This window comes from Ovis aries, chromosome 1 (assembly GCF_016772045.2).
Source record: "Ovis aries strain OAR_USU_Benz2616 breed Rambouillet chromosome 1, ARS-UI_Ramb_v3.0, whole genome shotgun sequence".
NCBI classification, from domain to species: Eukaryota; Metazoa; Chordata; class Mammalia; order Artiodactyla; family Bovidae; genus Ovis; species Ovis aries.
This window is the reverse complement of record NC_056054.1, coordinates 263,504,585-263,523,371: the sequence shown is the minus strand read 5'-3', so window position 1 is coordinate 263,523,371 and position 18,787 is coordinate 263,504,585. Positions and strand designations below refer to the sequence as shown.

The following is an 18,787-nucleotide window of genomic DNA, read 5'->3' as shown; positions in this document are numbered from 1 at the left end:
CTTTACATAATCTAGATACAAGTCTATGATCAGATACACGATTCGTGCATGTTTTCTACCATTCTTTGGGTTGTATTTTCACTTTCTTAATGGTATCCCTTGAAGCCTAGAAGTTTTAAACTCAGTGAAGTCCAATTTATCTGTTTTTACCTCCATGCTTTGTGGTTTTGGTGTCATATCCAAGGAGGCTGGCTTAATCCAAGATCATGAAGATTTCCTCCTGTATTTTCTTCTAAGAGTTTTATAGTTTTCGCTCTCACCTTTAGGTCTTCGGGGCTTCCCTGATAGCTCAGTTGGTAAAGAATCCGCCTGCAATGCAGGAGACCCTGGTTCGATTCCTGGGTCGGGAAGGTCCCCTGGAGAAAGGAAAGGCTACCCTCTCCAGTACTTCTGGATTTCCCTTGTGGCTCAGCTGGTAAAGAATCTGCCTGCAATGTGGGAGGCCTGGGTTCGATCCCTGGGTTAGGAAGATCCCCTGGAGAAGGGAAAGGCTACCCATTCCAGTATTCTGGCCTGGAGAATTCCATGGACTGTATAGTCTATGGGTTCCCAAAGAGTTGGATACGACTGAGTGACTTTCACTTTAGGTCTTTAATCCATTTTAATTTTGTGTATGGTATGAAGAAGTGTTCCAAATTCATTCTTTGAATGTGGCTATCCAGCTGTCTCAGCACCATGTGTTAAAAAGACTATCTTTTCCCTTGAATGGTCTTGGTGCCTTTGTCAAAAAACAATTGACCATACACGTGAGGGTTTGTGTCTGGACTCAGTTCTCGTCTATCGATCTATATGTTTAACCTTATAATAGTAACATAGACAGAGCCTTAATTAGAGCAGCTTTGTAATTAGTTTTGAAATCGGGATGTGTGAGTCCAGCTTTGTTCTTTTTCAGGATTCTTTTGGCTACTCTAGATTCCTTGAATTTTCATAAGAAATCAAGGATAAATTTATCAATTTTTTTCAAGAAGCCAGCTAGGGTTTTGATAGATTACACACAATCAGTAGGTCCATCGGGGAAATACTGCCATCTTGACAATATTCACTGAGTCTTCCTGGCCGTGAATACAGGATGTATTTTCATTTCTTAGGCCTTCAACTTCTTTCAACAATGTTTTGTAGTTTTCAGTGTATATCAGTCTTGTCCTTCCTTGGTTAAATTTATTTCTGAGTATTTCACTCCTTTTGCTGTTACTGTCAATAAAATTGCCTTCTTAATTTCATTTTTGGATTGTTCATTGCTACTGTATAGAAATACAACTGACTTTTATATGCTGATTTTGTATCTTGCAATCTTGCTAATTTTTTAATTAGTTTGAATAGGTTTTTGGTGGATTCCTTGGGATTTCCTATAGACAAGATCACATCATCTACAAAGAGGCACTTTTGACTTATTCTGCGTGCCTCTAATTTCATTTTCTCATTCAGATGCTCTGGCTAGAACTTCTGTATGTTAACTAGAAATGGTGAGAGCAGTCATCCTTGTTCTGTTCCTGACGTTACAGGGAAAGCATCCCATCGTTCATCATGAAGTGCGATGTTAGCTGCGGGTTTTCATCGATGCCCTTCATCTGGTTGAGGCAAGTCTCTTCTATGTCTCGTCTGCTGAGTATTTCATCATTAAGGGATGCTGGATTTTGTTGAAGGCTTTCTCTGCTTCTATTGAAATGACCCCAGAGTTTCTGGTCCTTTATTCTATTGAGGTAAGTATTACATTAATTGATGTTCAGGTGTTAAACCAGGTGTGAGGAGATCAACCCTGGGATTTCTTTGGAAGGAATGATGCTAAAGCTGAAGCTCCAGTACTTTGGCCACCTCATGCGAAGAGCTGACTCATTGGAAAAGACTCTGATGCTGGGAGGGATTGAGGGCAGGAGGAGAAGGGGACGACCGAGGATGAGATGGCTGGATGGCATCACGGACTCGATGGACACGAGTCTGAGTGAACTCCGGGAGTTGGTGATGGACAGGGAGGCCTGGTATGCTGCAATTCATGGGGTCGCAAAGAGTCGGACACGACTGAGCGACTGAACTGAACTGAACTGAAACTGGAATAAATCCCACTGAATCGTGATGCTTAACCCTTTTCATATGCTGCTGGATTAGTATTCTGTTAAGTTTTGCATCTACACTCATGAGAGAACTTGGCCTGCAGTCTTCTGTTCTTGTGATGTCTTGTTTTCTCATATTATAGGATAATATAGAATAAGCGGGGAGTGTTCTCTTTTATTTCTTTGGAAGAGTTTGTGAATAGCTGGTATTAATTCTCTGAATGTTTGTCGGAATTCACCAGTGAAGTCCTCTAGTCCTGGGGTTTTCTTTGTATTAACATTAAAACTTTTCATTAATAATTCAGTTTCTTTCCTTGTTATAGGTCTATTCAGATTCTCTCTCGAGTCAGTTCTGGCAATTTATATTTTTCTAGGGATTTTCCCATTTATTCTAAACTATCTAACTTGTTAGTATACAGTTGTCCATAGAATTCCTTTATGCTTCTTTCTATAAAGTTGGTAGTAACATCCCCTCTCTCATTCCAGATTTTGGTAATGTGAATCCTCTGTCTTTTTCCTGATCAGTCTAAAGGAGTCTCCATTTTATAGATCTTTTCAAAGAACCAACTTTTGACTTATGGTCAAAAAATGTTGCCTTCCAGTTTCAATAAACAAAGAATGTTGCTGCCACCAAGCCATCAGCCACTACAGCCCCCTTCTAAGGTGTGCCCTGAGGGGTTTCAGGAAGATGAAAAAGGATCTTAGCCATAGATAGCTAAGATATCTAGGATGCTTATCTAAGGAATAATTTCAATGAGCCTAGCCTCCTGCATCTTACCATACAGACACGGGCAATAAAGTCATTTTCTTGAGATGTCTGGTTTTTTGTGATTAGCAATAATCTTCTGAAGTATCTTGCTTTTTTTTTTTTTTTTCAGCAAAAGCTCCTATCCATCCTGGCCCCTCCCTTACCTCTTTGGAACACTTCGTCAGAGCCACTGACAGGCTTCAGTCCTCAGTGAGTTCTCTGAATAAAACATCACCCACAACTTACAGGTTGTGTGTTTTTTCTGTTGACAAGTTTAATTGATTTCCCCTATTGTTTTTCCATTCTTTTCTGTTGTTGTTTGTTTTTAATAAAAGAGTCCTTATGGGACTTCCCTGGTGGTCCAGTGGTTAAGAGTCTGCCTTGCAATGCAGGGGACATGAGTTCAATCCCTGGTGGGGGAACTAAGACCCCACATGACAAAAAGCAACTATAAGCCTGCAAGCCACAACTTCTGAGATCACATGACTCAAGAAGATTCTGGAATCTGCAACTAAAACTCAGAGCCGCCAAATAAACAAATTTTAAAAAATTTAAAATAAATTTAAAAAAGAATCCTTATATTTTATAAACACACACTGAAATAGAGACAAAATGTTATAATATGGTGACCAATATTTGCATACAAAATAAACTCTGAGGAGAAGGGGGGCGGTCTTCGAAGGGGCACTGACACCAGGAGACGAGCGGGTAAAGGGTACATGCACACTCATTACACTATTCTTTCTACTTTCTCACGTGTTTTAAAATTTCTGTAACAAAATCTTTAAAGAACTGGAAAAATAAAAACTGCATGCTGAAAAGAAGACCTTCGGATGGGAAATTCCCAGGACGGGGCTGTGCCCGGAAGTCAGCACCTGTGAAAGGCCTTGCACGTGCAGCTTGGCACAGAGCTCTGCTCATGATGAGGGGCAGGTGCGAAGGGGCAGAGCAGAGGGGAAGCAGCCCAGCCCAGCCCCAGCCCCTGGCCTCTGCGGCCCCTCGGGAAGCCCTCTCTTCCCCCCACCCATGGGTCTCCCCAGGGCCCTACAAGAAGTGAGCACAATTCCTGTGGGAAAGAGAACTTTGGGACTGTTGTAGAATCTGAAGAAACGTCTCCAAAAATCAGTCCAGTCTCTCCCTCTGACCGAATCCCTTTGACAGTTGGAAAGAGGAAGGGGAGCCCCAATTCCCCATGAGACCTGGAGAAGCTGGCACCCCAGGGGCTCCTCGAGCTGTCAGGGGGACTGAGCAAGGGAAATGACTCAGCTTCAGCCCAGGTCACACACACAAGTGCAGGAATGCCTCCAGCACAGGGATGCGCTTCCATATGTCTGAGCTGTGCACAAGGCCGATTACACACGAGGACAGCGATGCTCACCGCCACTATTAGTAATCTTTTCCTAAAACTGCCAATATTTTGAGGGTGGGACTGGTGTGCACATTTGTTACCCACTGACAGGACAGACAGGGTTAGGCTGACGACAGTGACCAGACACGACCCTGGAAGGCTCGAGAAGCAGAGAGCGTGTCCTTACCGTGGCTGGGGAGGACGAGCAGGCGATGTCCTTCGGATCTGAAACATCAAACAGGAACAGTGTGAATCAGGGCTGGTTGCTTCCTCCAACACAAGAAATTAAACCAGAACAAGGCATCATCTGACACTTTTACTAAATAAACAACCATTAAAAAAAAAAAAAAAAGACAATGCGCGAGGCAGCCTGTCTGGTGGGGTGAGGGCAGAGGTTGGCTATCCCTGCACAAACCCACATGTACACACCCCTTCCCTCACTCAGGCCCTGAGACTGCCTGATCCCTGCGCACTGAAGCTGGCAGAACAGGCAACCAGTGCCAGCAAACGCAGGTCATCATGAATCTGAAGCCTGCTTTGCAGAACAGAAAATAGTTTACAAACAGAAACAAGCAGAGCATACGTGTACTGTGGAGACCAGCCTTGTCAGACATATTTAAAGGATAAGTGTCAGAAGAAAACAAAATATGACCAGGAGATCTGAGCAGTGGGACTCTGATAACATTTAGGATGAGTCATTTAATGTTATGGGATGAATAAGAAGGAAAGACCAGTGGGCACAAAACACCTATCTTGAAATAGAACAAAATGCCTTTTACTGAAATGCAAGGAGGTGTGAAATAAGTCATATTTTATAGCAAGCAAAGAAAAATCTAAACATGAAGATTCGTCTCTGCCCCTTGGAGACCTCTCCTCCTCACTGTGAATTCTGTATCTGGATTAGGCACGGACCAGACTTGCCCATCGCGGCTTCCCTAGTGGCTCTGCCGGTAAAGAATCTGCCTGCAACGCAGGAGACCGGGCTTCGATCCCTGGGTTGGGAAGATCCCCTGGAGGAGGGCATGGCAACCCACTCCAGTATTCTTGCCTGGAGAATCCCATGGACAGAGGAGCCTGGTGGGCTATAGTCCATGGGTTCACAAAGAGTCGGACAGGTCTGAGCGACTGATACTTTCACTTTTCAAATCTCCCCATTGGCAGGAACATCCGCTCATCCAGGAAGAACAATGTTCTCCCAGCATCCACAGAGCAGTCCTTAAAGACCACATCCCTTCTGGGTCTGGTCAGGGGTCACAGGACCCACCGCGACACCGCTCAGACCTGGACTTGTAATCTGTCAATAACATGACATTTGATGTAGTCTCCTGTCTCAAAAACCTGATCTGTGTCCTGACTTCTAACTGGTGGAACAGTTCTCAGAGCATTCTAAGACACGCTTCCCAGATAATAGCAACCCTCAAATTTGGCTCAAATAAAACTTCCCAATTCTTTCTTAAATCTACTGATTAATTTTTCATTGATGGAGGGAAAGACATGAAAAGGAACAAATCCAGAAGCTAGGCTTTTTTCATTTTCCTAATTTAAGACCATGTCCATGTGATCTGGGAACGAGAGCTGAGCTTATTGCCCTGAGTAGCCTTGGGAAGCAAACCCTACTTCTTGAGAATCCAGAAAGCTACCTTTCAACAGCTCTGCTCCCCACCCCCCACCACCCAGAACCTGGGTCTTTTTTATAAAAAGATGGTGAGATAGTTTCACTGCCTTGAAACACAAACTGAGCCACAGGACTTTAAACTTCCCACAGCGGAGTTCCCTCCTGCAAGATACAGAGGGGGACATAGTATAGGGGTCCCTGGACCACATGTGATCCTGGGCTGCAGGCTCCTCTTGGCTCACCCTCTGCTGAGGGTAGGCCCAGGGAGCCCTGGTGGGCCTGCTGGCTCTGGGGATATGCACTGACATCAGCTCCTCTCAACCCCCAGCTTTCCGGCGCCCATAATGTGAGCCCCTGGGGCAGTACCAATGGCTCATCCCTGTGGGCATGGCCAGTCCCCAGGGTGCATTTTTCCTGGGCTTTCACCTGTAGGACATTGGCACATGTGACCCTTGGTTGGGATATGTCCGAGGGCACCTTCCCAGGCAGCCCTAGTGGGACCAGAGGACAGGGTGCCCACGGGGCCCTTGGGCCCAGCCCTGGGCAGGAAGGATGAGCAGGGACGGCCTGTCCCTTACTGCTGGCCCCAAGAAAGGACACAGCTGCAGCTTTGCCAGCCAGCCCTGAGTCAGGGATCAGGGACGATGAGGGGGCAGAAATAAATCACCAAGATGCACGCGGACCTGATCTTTCCTCTCTGCAGGTGGTCTGCCCTTGGACATAGGGTGTGCTTATAGCTGCCTCCTGTCATTCATACAAACGCCACGTCCTTGTTACAAGAAAGAATACAGTACCGATCCCTTTGACAGAAAGCACCCCATGGTCTTCTGTTCTGCTGCAGAGGACAACCAGCAGCCTGTTAGAGTGACAGTGTCGACAGTGGACTCGGCTCACAGGTGACAGCGGGACCAGGAGGGAAAGACTCATTCGTGAGCACCTGGCTCGGGTCGAGCCTGCCCACCCGTTTCTCTCTTTGTTGGGACTCGTGGACGTGGGGCCCTGGTGCCTGGGTCCCAGCGTTGGGGGCGGGGGCATGGTCAGGGGCCCACAGAAATGCCTCCTCCCACGAGGCTGGCTACAGGGGCTGTCCCAGGGGGAGGTGTCAGGCGCACAACCAACTGGCATCCTGTCAAAGCCGCATGCAGAGCAGTGGCTCTAGAGCTCAATCTCAAGAGGAAGACGGTCAGTGGGAAGGTGGAGAAACACCACGTCCAGCAGGTGTGCACAACCCCCTGAGCTAGGCCCTGGGGACCTTGGTGGAGGCCAGGCGAGGACAGAGGGAGCAGCCAAGTGTGGTCTCTAGTGGTCTTAAGACAAGCACGGCCAGTCCTGCGGAGAGAGGAGCTGCCCAAGGCAGAGAGGGCAGGACTGGGTGACTGAGTGATGCTCGAGGGGAGGAGGGGACCAGAGTGTGTAGAGATCCCTGCCCCAGCCGGGAGGAGTGCAGGGGAGGGGGCAGGTGTGGGGCAGAGGAGGAGGAGCAGTGAGAGGACATTTCTAGGGGCCCTGTGAAGAACGGGGATCAGGAACTCAATGGATGGCCTTGCACAACCTTGAACATATTTACCAGTAACAGCGAAAGGCTAAGACTGCATGTAAGGAGACTCAGCATCGACCAGACGAATGTGAAGAAAGGAGGGGAGGGGGCCTCTGTGGCTGGGACTTCAGCCCCACAGCTCCTGTCCCCAGCCTGCAGCACCCCAGGACCCCTGTTAGTCTTCAGGGAGGGGGGACACGAGTGCTCAGTGTGCCCCAAGTCAGTGCAAATACCTCTCCCAGCAACATCTTAGGGCCTTGGGGAACCTGGGCAGGTGCATTTCATCCCAGAGTGGGCTGGGGGTGGGAGGGCAGGAAGGGGTACAAAGCCCCTGGGTCACCATAGAAACAGGAGAGGGGGTGAGAGGATGGTGCATAGGTAGGAAAGTACCTCTGGGAGAACCCCTCCCCCAATCACTGTCACACAGACCCTCTCAGCATCTCCCAGCCCCTCAGAAACCACAGAAGCTGCGGCTCTGGGGAGGATGCTCAAAGACGAAATCAGGACTTCCTTGTTCCTGGAAAATCTGTCCCACCCTGGATGACTGAGCCCCAGCCAGGCCAGCGAACAAGCTCCCATCCACTGCCGCATGCTCCGTCCCTCACCACCTCGCCTCTTTCCCCCAGAACCGCCCCTTTGTCAATTAAGGAGGAGAATAAGAGCCACTGCGGACTCTGGACGCTGGGCAGAGTGACTCGTGGGGGGCCCTGTGAGTCACTGTCCAGGTGATGGAGTGGAAGGAGCCCTGGCAGAGTCCAGGTGACCCGGCACCAGGTGCTGGGGAGACAGCCTGGAGGAAAACAGGCGATGTGGTGGCCTTTCCTGGAACCTCGGTGACATGTAAGCTACAGCTGACTTCACAGGTGTGCAAGGAGGCTCCCCCGCCCATAAGCTGTTTAACGATTCACTTGTTCGGGCCATTTCAAGATGCTGCTAAAAGCTTACTCAGCCCCTTGAGAAAACAGTGAAACTGGGAGGTGAGCAGCACCTCCACTGTTTGCATGGGGTTGGGGGGCAGCTAGGGTTGGGTGTGGCAGGGCGGTAATTCCTCATCTAACTTTCTGTCCTCACTGACAGGACAACGTTGGCCTGAGAACCTCCTGTGTGCTCCACTAAATGGGTAGTTATTTTAAACATGCAAAGCTTACCATTAGAAACAAGAAAAAAGAAGTGAGAAACTTCATATGCTTTAATCTTTTGGATGATGAAACTGCTCTGAATGCAAAGCTGAGGCTGCAATTAATGTTCCACAGGGATGAAGTCATTTGACTCCAGAGCATCTCTACCTGGGGGCTGACAGTGGGGCACTGTCTAGTACCATATGATTTTATTTAGCTTTAAACCAAATTAAAGATGTAAACGCCAAATATAACTCATCAGAATAGCTTGTGGGATTAGAATACCCTGACATAAAGAGCTAAAGCAGCCCCTGCTTCTTTACGGTTAGTGTAACTGTTAGGATCCTTGTCCTGCCAATCATGATTTTTAAAATTACTTTCAAATGCAGTTAAAACAGAAGTCTGGTATTGAGTCCAGGATGGAACAAAGGATTGGATTTTCTGGTAGAACATTCTTGTCTAATTAAGATATATGAGCTTAAGTCATGCCATGGTTTTAAAACATTGTCAAGGACATATCTTATCGGAGAGCAAATAACTGGGAAGGCACGTTTCAGTTTGTGGCAGCAAGACTGGGGTGAGCGGGTACAGCCACATGGGCTGGGCAGTGAGCAATGCGGCCAGCGGAGGTAGACCACGTACGCCTGATGCTGCAGAGCCAGGGGACAAGGCGGGAGGAGTTTCAGCATCAGTTTACTCCAGAAATCAGGAAACAACAGAAAATCCAACCAGACCAGGAGAACAACAGCTCATCAGGGAAGCCTGTACCTAACTAGAAGGAAGTTTGCCTGGCCTGGGAGAGCCGGGCAACCGCATGCCTGCCCGGGACGAAGCCACAACAGTCTCTTCTAAACTCATCCCCCAGAAGCCACCACCCACCCTGGGGAGGGGTCATCAGCCATGGTACTTACGCTCGATGAGAAACAGAAAGCACAGGATCCCCATGGCAGCCACGATGGCCCCGGGCACGATGAAGGACAGACCCCAGCACGTGGACACCCAGTAGCCAGCAATCAAGGAGCCCAGGATGTTGCCCACGGACGTGTGAGAGTTCCAGACTCCCATAATCAAACCTCGCCTGCAACACAGCAAGAAATGGCATGTGAGGTCTCAGGGATTCAGGGATTCAATGGGTCAGCACGTAACCTCACAACAGTGCCTGCACCGTGCATGAGCTGATGTAGAAATAATTGGGGCTTCCCAGGTGGCACAGTGGTAAAGAGTCCACCTGCCAATGCAGGAGATGCGGGTTTGATTTCTGGGCCAGAAAAATCCCCTGGGGAAGGGAATGGCAATCCACTCCAGTATTCTCGCCTGGGAAATCCCATGGATAGAGGAGCCTGGAAGGCTACTGTCTACGAGGTCACAAAGAGTCAGACATGACTTAGCAACTGAGCACTCACCCTGAAATAAACAGGCGGTGCACACACCATCTCTGCAAGGCTCGGGACCAGCTGTTTATGAGATGGCTGTATCTTCACTTACTCTGGCTGTATAATTACATCGCTCTTAGCTTATTCATTTTATGATTAAAAGAGGAAAGCGGCCTTTCCCTGAAATTCTTGGAAAGCCTGAAATTTAAATTTGTGCCTTTGCAATTTAAATACAGGGCTTCCCTTGTGGCTCAGCTGGTAAAGAATCCACCTGCAATGTGGGAGACCTGGGTTAGGAAGATCCCCTAGAGAAGGGAAAGGCTACCCACTCCAGTGTTCTGGCTTGGAGAATTTCATGAACTGTATAGTCCATGGGATTGCAAAGAGTTGGACACGACTGAGCAGTTTTTACTTCATTTCACTTTACTTCCCCTGTGGTGCTAGTGGTAAAGAACTCGCTTGCAATGCAGGAGACATAAAGAAGTGGGTTAGATCCCTGCATGGCGAAGGCCCCCTGGAATAGGGCATGACAACCCACTCCAGTGTTCTTGCATGGAGAATCCCCATGGACAGAGGAGCCCCGAGGGCTACAGTCCATAAAGTCACAAAGCATTGGACACGACTGAGAAACTTAGCAAGCGTGCAACCTGAATACAATCATTTGATGAAACATCTTGTTAACAAAAGTTCATGCTGATGAACCCGCCAGATGAACATGGCTAAATAAAGCTGGATGAGTGGGTTTCCTGTTTTAGCTTCCCTATGTTGTCCAGCATCTCCAATCACTTTCTAATCGTGGTCCTGGCTGTGCTGTGTGTCACACGAACATTAGGATGGCCTCTGACTTCAGTCAGGTCCAGAAATGAGTACGGCTCTGCTACCAGGTGCTGCGTGACCTTGACAGGACCCACCAACACTTCGCTGTACCTTCCAGTCTGTGAATGTGTAGCTTCTGCTTCCAAAGGCCTGGGGCAAGGCCCTGACTGATTTCTTCCAGGTTCCCGGGAGGCCAGGCAAAGCCCAGGCTGCTGGTGGGCTTGTGAGGGTGATTCAAACTCCTTCTTGCCCGCAACGGGGGGCATCTCCTGGGACCAAGGCCCATCTGAATTTCAGACCCCCAAGTCCCAGAGGTTTCAAGCATCTTATCTCATAGAGTAGACTAAGGTGATTTTTCTGTAATCAATCTGAAGAAAAACTAAAAATAAAGTGGTCTAGTTTTCATCAGAAGAATGAAAGCTGCTGGAAACAGGCTGCCTTCCTCACCTGCCTTTTCCAAACCAGTTCCCAAGGCAGGTGACAACGCTGGGCCAGCCGGTGGTCTGCACAAGTCCATTGATGATCTGCAACAGAGAGCAAAGGAGAGGACCACTGAGGGGGACATGCACACGGAGGGAGCCCACGCTCAGGGCTTGGGTGCACAGCCCGGACCTCACAGGAAGAAGGGGCGGAAACCCATTCAACGGGAGCTTTGATAACCAAACCTGTATTTTAACTATATATGTGTCTATGTGTGCTCAGTTGCTCAGTCATGTCCGACTGTTTGCGACCTCATGGACTGTAGCCTGCCAGGCTCCTCTGTCCATGGGATTTCCCAGGCAAGAATACTGGAGTGGGTTGCCATTTCCTACTCCAGGGGGTCTTCCCAACCTAGGAAATGAACTCAGGTCTCCTGCATTCCAGGCACATTCTTTACCACTGAGCCACCAGGGAAGCCCTATATATACGTATATATATATTGGAGAAGGAAATGGCAACCCATTGTATATACCTTATTATGAGAGTAATGTGTGCCTACTATGAAAATTTTAGAATAAGCAGAGAGAAGAAAGAAAAGAAAATCTCTTGCTGAAAGATGAACAGCTTGGGGCCAAGCTGTCCCATGTCTTTCCAACCTAAAACTTTATAAAAAGAGAAAAACCTTCTCTGTTTTATAGAACTGTGATGAAACCACAAATGTAGCTTATCGGCAACTGGCTTTGCTTTCATCTCAGCGGCCTCAGGGGGCAGCTTTAGGGGACAGCACAAAGCAAGGTCCAACCTCCAGTCTCCTCCAAACTCCGCAGGGAAGGACTGGCCTTCAGGAGGCAGCCTGGGAGCCGCTGGTCTGGTCTCAGGGGCCAATAGGCTCAGCCTTCCCTCCAGGAACGTGCTGCGACTCTGGGGAATTCTAATTTTCTGTATTACTATAAAGTGTATATCACTTTGGTAACAAAAACAGCCAAACTCTTTGAAGTCCTGTGGTGAAAGTTGTAAGAGCAAATTACATATAATTTGCCCCATGATCTTAGAACATCCTCCTGGGTTCTCTGGAGAGCCTCAGGAGTTGAGCATCGTTGCTTTGAGTCCTTTTCCATGTCCAGTCAGTATTATCCACAGGGCTGCTGGATAGAGCAGGGGCAGAGCCGAGTGTTCCAGGCAGCACTGGGCCTGCTAGAAGGGGCCGGCCGCATCCCCGCTGACTGCCCCCAAGGCCCCTCAACCCTCTCCTCCCCTTGTCACACCCACATCCCCCAACTCTGGAGAAGTCAAATCTGTGACAGGACAGAGCATCTCAAACGCATTCAAAGGAAGCCAGAAGGACTCATAAGGCTTCATGCTCCAATCCCCCTGCTGGGGGAAAATCAAATAGGATTCTTTAAGTGGCAACTCCTGACCTCAAGAAACACTTTGTGGCTGCTGGCATCTCAGAGCAGAGGAGAGAGAAGGGGCCGTGTGGTCCAGTGCTGACCTTGACTTCAGACAGGACACAGCTCTGCCGCCTCTCCCATGCTCCGCAGTCTTCTCTCTTGGCAGAGGTGACATGAACACCCCATCCAGCTCATGGTGGAAACCCAACATGTGGTGAGCCATGGACCAGACCTCACCTGAGTTATCACGTAGAACCCGAAACTGTGGATGTTGTAGAAGTACCCTACGCCAAACAGGGCAGTGAAGGCGCCACTGGCCAGCATCCCAAAGGTTAGGTAACACCGGATGGGGAGGCGCTCCCCTATTATGCCACTGAGGACGAGAAAAAAGAAAGACAAACAGGAGCAAATGAACACGCCCATAATGTAAATGACCCGGCCATTCTTTCCGGGTGCTTTCATGCTGTCCTCTGAGCTTTTAGAACTTGAAAGCACTTCAATTTCCAGGAAGTTTTAATGACAATTATTTCTCAGTGGAGCATTTATGCTCCAGAAATCAGAGATATCCTTTAAGACTTTCTATTTAGAGTAGAAGTCACTGTCAAATAATAAAATTGAAACACTCTGACAGAAAGGATGACTGCCAGTGGAAGAAACCAAAAAACTTGTCCTGCTGGCTTAATCCTGTTTTATATAAAAAGAATAGCCAGGGAATATATAGTGTTTTAAAGTTGCAACTGTTGGATTCTAGACAGGTGGCAGGAAAAGGGACCACCTGGGACCTTGAGCAAGTTTCTCGACCCTCTGGCTGGCAGCAAGCCTGTGGATGAGCAGCGAAAGGGACTCTGCTGACGACCCTCCTGCCTCAACCACTGTGATCTGGTTTAAAGACCGACAGAGCCTTTTCTTTAAGGCAAAGCCTGAAACACGGGGGCAGAGCCTCTATCTTCCTTCTAAACAACAGGATGACTCAATAAAGAGCTAATCTTTCGGGAGAACTGCTTCCTAGAGCTGCCTAGGCTCTCAGACAAGTAAATTTGGTTAAGCACCTGGCAGGTGGTGGGTGTGCAATAAAATAGCTCTGGTGCTTCTGGGGAGGGTGCAAGTTTCATACTAGGGCATATATATTTAACAGGTTTTTACCACCGTCACACCATGCTGCCCAGTGCCATCGGAAATACTCTTTATTACTGCCCTATAGGAAATGTCACCATGGAACAGCCTGATGTTGCCACTTATTAACTGAATAAAAAAGCTGGAGGGCAATCATTAACGATTATGAGCCTTTTCCACTCAACCCTATGGGTCTCATTTTCCTCCATGCAATTATTCTAGGAGTCAGATAAATATGAAACGTAATGAAGAATGACACCTGCCTCTCCTGGGAACAAACTCCAAAATTCCGGTCTTTCATCTCAAGAACCAATACCCTAGAGAGCTTTACCTTTCGAATTTAGCAAAAAAAAAAAAAAAGAAAAGAAAAGAAAGAAAGAAAATCTACCCAGTATCATGTAAGTGACCTTTTAAACATGAAAACAGAGGAAGTGATTTAAAATTATAAACAGCATTCAGGTCATTTTTCAAGCTGAGTAGAAACCTGATCACGTACAAACTCGAGAGCATCTTAGAGCTAAAGAAATTATCTACTTCATCTTGCTCACTTCAGAGAAGAGGAGCCATGTCCCTGGGGGGGCTGGCTGAGGTGTCCAAGGTCACAGACCAACTGCAGAGTCAGATGGGCTTCCAGAGAGTTGCTGCCATTGCTGGGCTTTCAAAAGTCCTCCAGCCTTGCTAGACAATACTGAGCCTCAATTTGGTCTCTGTTCAAAAGTATTTAAAGAAAAGACCTAACAGAAGGGGTAGCATTCCGCATTTTATCAGGCTCCTACAGGTAATGAAAGCCACACCACCCCTGTTTGAAGCTGCCAGCATCGAGCTGGGTCAATGCAGGTGTCACTGGGTCTGATTTATCTATTAAACCAGCACCGTCCACATCACTAGGCTATGGGGTCACTGAAAGGCCACGCAAGGAAGCAGGCAAACCCTCAAGTCACAAGTCTACTGTGAATTTCAAGTTAGGTCATTATGAAATAAATAACAGTATTTCATAATAAAGTAATATTATTTCATAATAGCCTTTGTTGGCGAAGTGCATGAAGAACTATCTTTGCCAATAAATAAGCAATGATAAAACCACTTTATTCAAACCAGGCTTCTAAGCCTCAGCATCCCTGGCACCTTGGGTGGATAATTCTTTGTGGTGAGGGGCTGTCCTGGGTCCTGTCCCACACTTAGCAGCACCCGGGTCTCTGCCCACTCGATGCCAGCAGCGCCCTCCTTCTCCAGCTGAGAAAACCAGCAGTGGCTCCAGTCTCTCCCAGCTGAGAACCACGTTTAAACACTGTTTTCCAGTAACAGAAAGACACACTCAACCTTTGGGTCTTTTTACATGATTGACTATTGGTGTCTAGGAAAACTGTAGCCTATAGGTCATAAACATTCGACCCTAGGGTAGAATATGGCTGGTTGGCTGGTTACAGTCGAGGCCCTTGGGAACCTGAGGCTTACCCCGTCCTTCTCTGAGGCTGGGCTCGCGTTCTGTCCTGCATCTGCTATTATTTGAGCTGCGCTCAGACAAGCCCTGCTGCTCTACAGATGTATAAGTTCAACACGGCATTTCAGCAGAAACTGCCTGTCTGGGCACCAGCCACCTAGCCACCCACAGGGTCCTGAGCTGGGGGGTGGGGCCCAGGGCTGGATAATAACACAGTCTGGGTGGGTCTCAGCAAAGAAGGTAAACATTTATAGGGAAACCAGAGATCCTCAAAGCTCTAAAATCTCTGTATCTGAACAAAAGTCTCTTTGGACTAAAGGCCTTGGTCCCTATAAGCCTTTTCTTTTTTTTGTTAAACCTGGTTAGAATGACACAATAGCCATTTTTAACTGGCCAATCACATGTCCTATACCTGCTAACATTTACCACCTTCTTAGGTCACTTCAGAACTGGATCAAGAACAAGGTAATGACGATCATATGTAACAGATGCTGGGAACACAGATGGGCCCTCTTCTGAACATCCTACATATACTAACTTATTTAACTCTCATCACACAGAGTCGGACACGACTGAAGTCACTCAGCAGCAGCAGTAGCAGCACACCTCTGTGAGTTAAGAACTACTGGTTCCCCAGTTTTGTAAACGGGAAACTGAGGCCCGAGGAGGTGCAGTGACTTGTCCAAAGCCACCTGAGTGAGTAGTCAAAGCCAGGATCAAATTCCAGCAATGTGTCTTTGGAGTCCACACCCCCAACTGCCCAGCAGGATGGCCTCTGGCAGGCAGGGGAGGCGCTGGTCCAGCTGAGCTGGGCATCCAGTGGACACGCCAGGCACACCCCGTGTGAACTGCTCTGATGCCAGGCAGGTTAGTAAACAGACAACAGTCCCTGAAACCAGAGGAGAGGGTGCTCTGCTGGGCTTGCTGAGTGGGGAGCTGCCAGCACCCTGCTCCAGAGTGACCAGGTCCCTGCAGGGTTTACCGTGCATCTAACCCCGGGCCAGGATAAGCCATCTGAGGACAGTCTGCCTGGTCAGCAGGACATCTGGGGCGTGCGCTGGCTCCCATCTCACCTCATCTCTGAGAAGAGACAAGAGGACCACTGCCTGTGGACCGGGCTGGATCTTCAGCATGCCTGAGCCTTGCTCTGCACCCAGCGGACCAGCTGTGTCTCGTGGTCCCAGTCAGACCTACCTCAGGTACATGCCGATGGCGTACGCGCACAGGAAGGAGTAGTCCAGGGCTCCGAGCAGCTGTTGATAGTTGTCCTGATCTACACGGGTTGAGAAGCAATGGGAGAGCCAGAGTGTTGCTTAGCCTTCACTAAATGTCAGCATACGTCCAGGAGAGGGGCAGTGAAATCCTGACTTTTGCTCACTAGGGCTGGGTGGTGTCCTCAGATGGTAACACAGAAAACGCAGCAATGGGAAATAAAGTTGCCACGTTGCAAAATTATCACTACATAAATATCCTCCCATCGGGTCAAATCCCAATCGCTGGGGTGAGCCTGTAGTTTATTCGTTCTGTTTCACGTTACCCTGGCTTTGCTTCAGCACCATCACCCCCTACTCCTGCCCTGGCCAGCACCCCAGCAAAGCTTTCTTGCTTCCACCCACAGCTTATGCCCTGTCAGTCCTGACTTCCAGCTTGGACAAGTGCAGCCTGCAAATGACCTTCAGTAGGCATGCATGCTAAGTTGCTCCAGTTGTGTCCGACTCTTGGCGATGGACCCTATGAACTGCCAGGCTTCTCTGTCTGTGGGATTCTCCAGGCAAGAAAGAATACTGGAGTGGGTAGCCAAGCCCTCCTCCAGGGGATCTTCCCAACCCAGGGATCGAATTCATATCTCATTATGTCTCCTGGTTTGCAGGAAGGTTCTTTACCCTAGCGCCACCTGGCAAGCCCGACCTTCAGTAGATCTAATCACTAATCCAGTGTTCCCCAACCTTTTGGGTACCTGGGACTGGATTCATGGAAGATAATTTTCCCGTGGACCAGGATAGGGGAATGGTTTCAGGATGATTCAAGTGCATTACATTTATTGTGCCCTTTGTCTCTATTATTATTTTATCAGCTCCACCTCCGATCACCAGGCAGCAGATTCTGGAGGCTGGGAACCCCTGCACTAAGGGACAACCCTGCACACGGGCACTGGAGACACAGCAGCAGCTGAAGGCGGGAGGCTGGTTTGCTGGGAGGAGGGACCAGTTTGCAACTGGAGGCGTGGCTGCGTCTATCCAAGGACATTGTTACCGCTGCTAAGATCATCTGGGCCAGGGGAGCCAGGCCAGCCAGCCAGCTCTGGGGTCTCCACCTGTGGAGGAAGCCTTTGGGGTGAGCATGGGGGCGGGGGTGGGGGCTGGGGAAGAGACGGAGAACTCACCGAACGGGGCCCAGCCACAGTCGGTCCCATTGTCTGGGAGCTGGTGAGCAGGGGCAGCTCTGGCTTTTTGGCTCTGGCTGCTGAATCCGACTTTCCCATCATTTGAAGCCGTGCAGTAGCTGTGCAATTCACCCTGGGACACCCGTCGGGTGGACAGAAGCCAGAGAGAGAGAGAGAGAACTCAGTGGGGTTCAGGGGTGCAGTATGGGGCAGCCATCCTAGGGTGACTGCATTCTCAGGGGATAAGGCACCCCTGGGTCAGTGTCTCTGCAGAATCCACTGCATGTCTGCTGATGAGGACCTTTCCCGAGCTCCCTAGAGCCCAGCCCCTCCTGAGCGGAGACACAGCCAGCATAGCCTGTACAGCCACCCAGAGACCACTGCTCAGAGCAGCCGGGCCACACCCAGGACCACGTGCCCAAAACAGATGCGTGGATCCATCCTGCTGTATTTATATCATTGAAACAAGCTTCAGGTCGACACGAGGCTGAATCTCAAAATAAGCCTTACACAGGGGAGCACACATGGGAGGACTCTGCTCATGAGCTCAGGAGGAGGGAGAAGAATCCAGGTGACATTGAGAGGATCGTGGTCACCTAGAGACGGTGGGGTAATGACGGGGGCCAGGCACAGGGAGCCCTCGAAAGCTGGACAGGGGCCAGACCTCAAATATTTGCCAGGCCAGACCCTGAGGTCTGTGGACTTTATTTTGTGCAAATTGTATCTCAAAAACATGCCTAAAACCAGCTCAGGGTGCTCCTTAGGGAGGACACGCATGTTCGAAAAGTGCCATATGGCAGCCCGGGCCATCGTGGTTTGGGGACCTGAAACAGGTGACTTGTTCCTTGAAACACAAGGAGTGGCAGACAGGACTCCACGCATCTGCCAGGCAGTGTGGGGGTCACGCAGTGCCGCTCCCCAGACGGCCCCCGGCTCCCGCTTCTTTCCTGCTGTGGGCTTTCTGGGGTTTTCGCTACACGTGGCTCAGATGAACCAATCAGTATGAGTGAGGGTAGAAGGGAGGTGTCCTCAAGGCCAGGGAGGTGGCCCCCAGGGGGAACAGCAGCCTGAGGGGCCAGGCCTGGGCGGATGTCAGGAAGGGGGCCCCGGCAGGGGCGTCTACCCCGGGGTCAAGACACACAGCAACAGGACCGCAGTGGGCTGGACCCCCGTCCGCCAGGTGCGGGCAGCCAGGAGGCCCGTCCACCACCTGCGCTTCGTGGACACCCTGTCTCTTCAGAAGGGAGTCACCAAAGAGGCTGATGTCCTTTAAGAGGCCGCCTGGCCAGGGCCGTGGTTAGCCAGAGAGGACACCTCCTGATTTTACATGGACACACACCCCTGAGACCTGGCCTGGCACACAGGACGCAGCGACTCTGGCTACACGGCTTTGTCATCATCACTGGGCTCTCTTGCTATAATATAAACATGGCCGT

At 49.3% G+C, this 18,787-nt stretch overlaps 1 protein-coding gene across 5 annotated transcripts in view; it reads right to left on the bottom strand.

Annotated features, from left to right (window-relative positions):
* SLC37A1 (solute carrier family 37 member 1) overlaps positions 1-18,787 on the bottom strand; it is a 97,905-nt gene that overhangs the window by 29,819 nt on the left and 49,299 nt on the right. For all 5 annotated transcript variants that reach the window (XM_042237480.1, XM_042237482.1, XM_027960771.2 and 2 more), the window contains 6 exons: positions 17,352-17,484; positions 16,163-16,241; positions 12,652-12,787; positions 11,051-11,127; positions 9,326-9,492; positions 4,332-4,369 (listed from right to left, as the gene is read on the bottom strand). In XM_042237480.1, the coding sequence (XP_042093414.1) occupies positions 4,332-4,369; positions 9,326-9,492; positions 11,051-11,127; positions 12,652-12,787; positions 16,163-16,241; positions 17,352-17,484 (630 nt within the window). The remainder of the gene's footprint in view (positions 1-4,331; positions 4,370-9,325; positions 9,493-11,050; positions 11,128-12,651; positions 12,788-16,162; positions 16,242-17,351; positions 17,485-18,787) is intronic.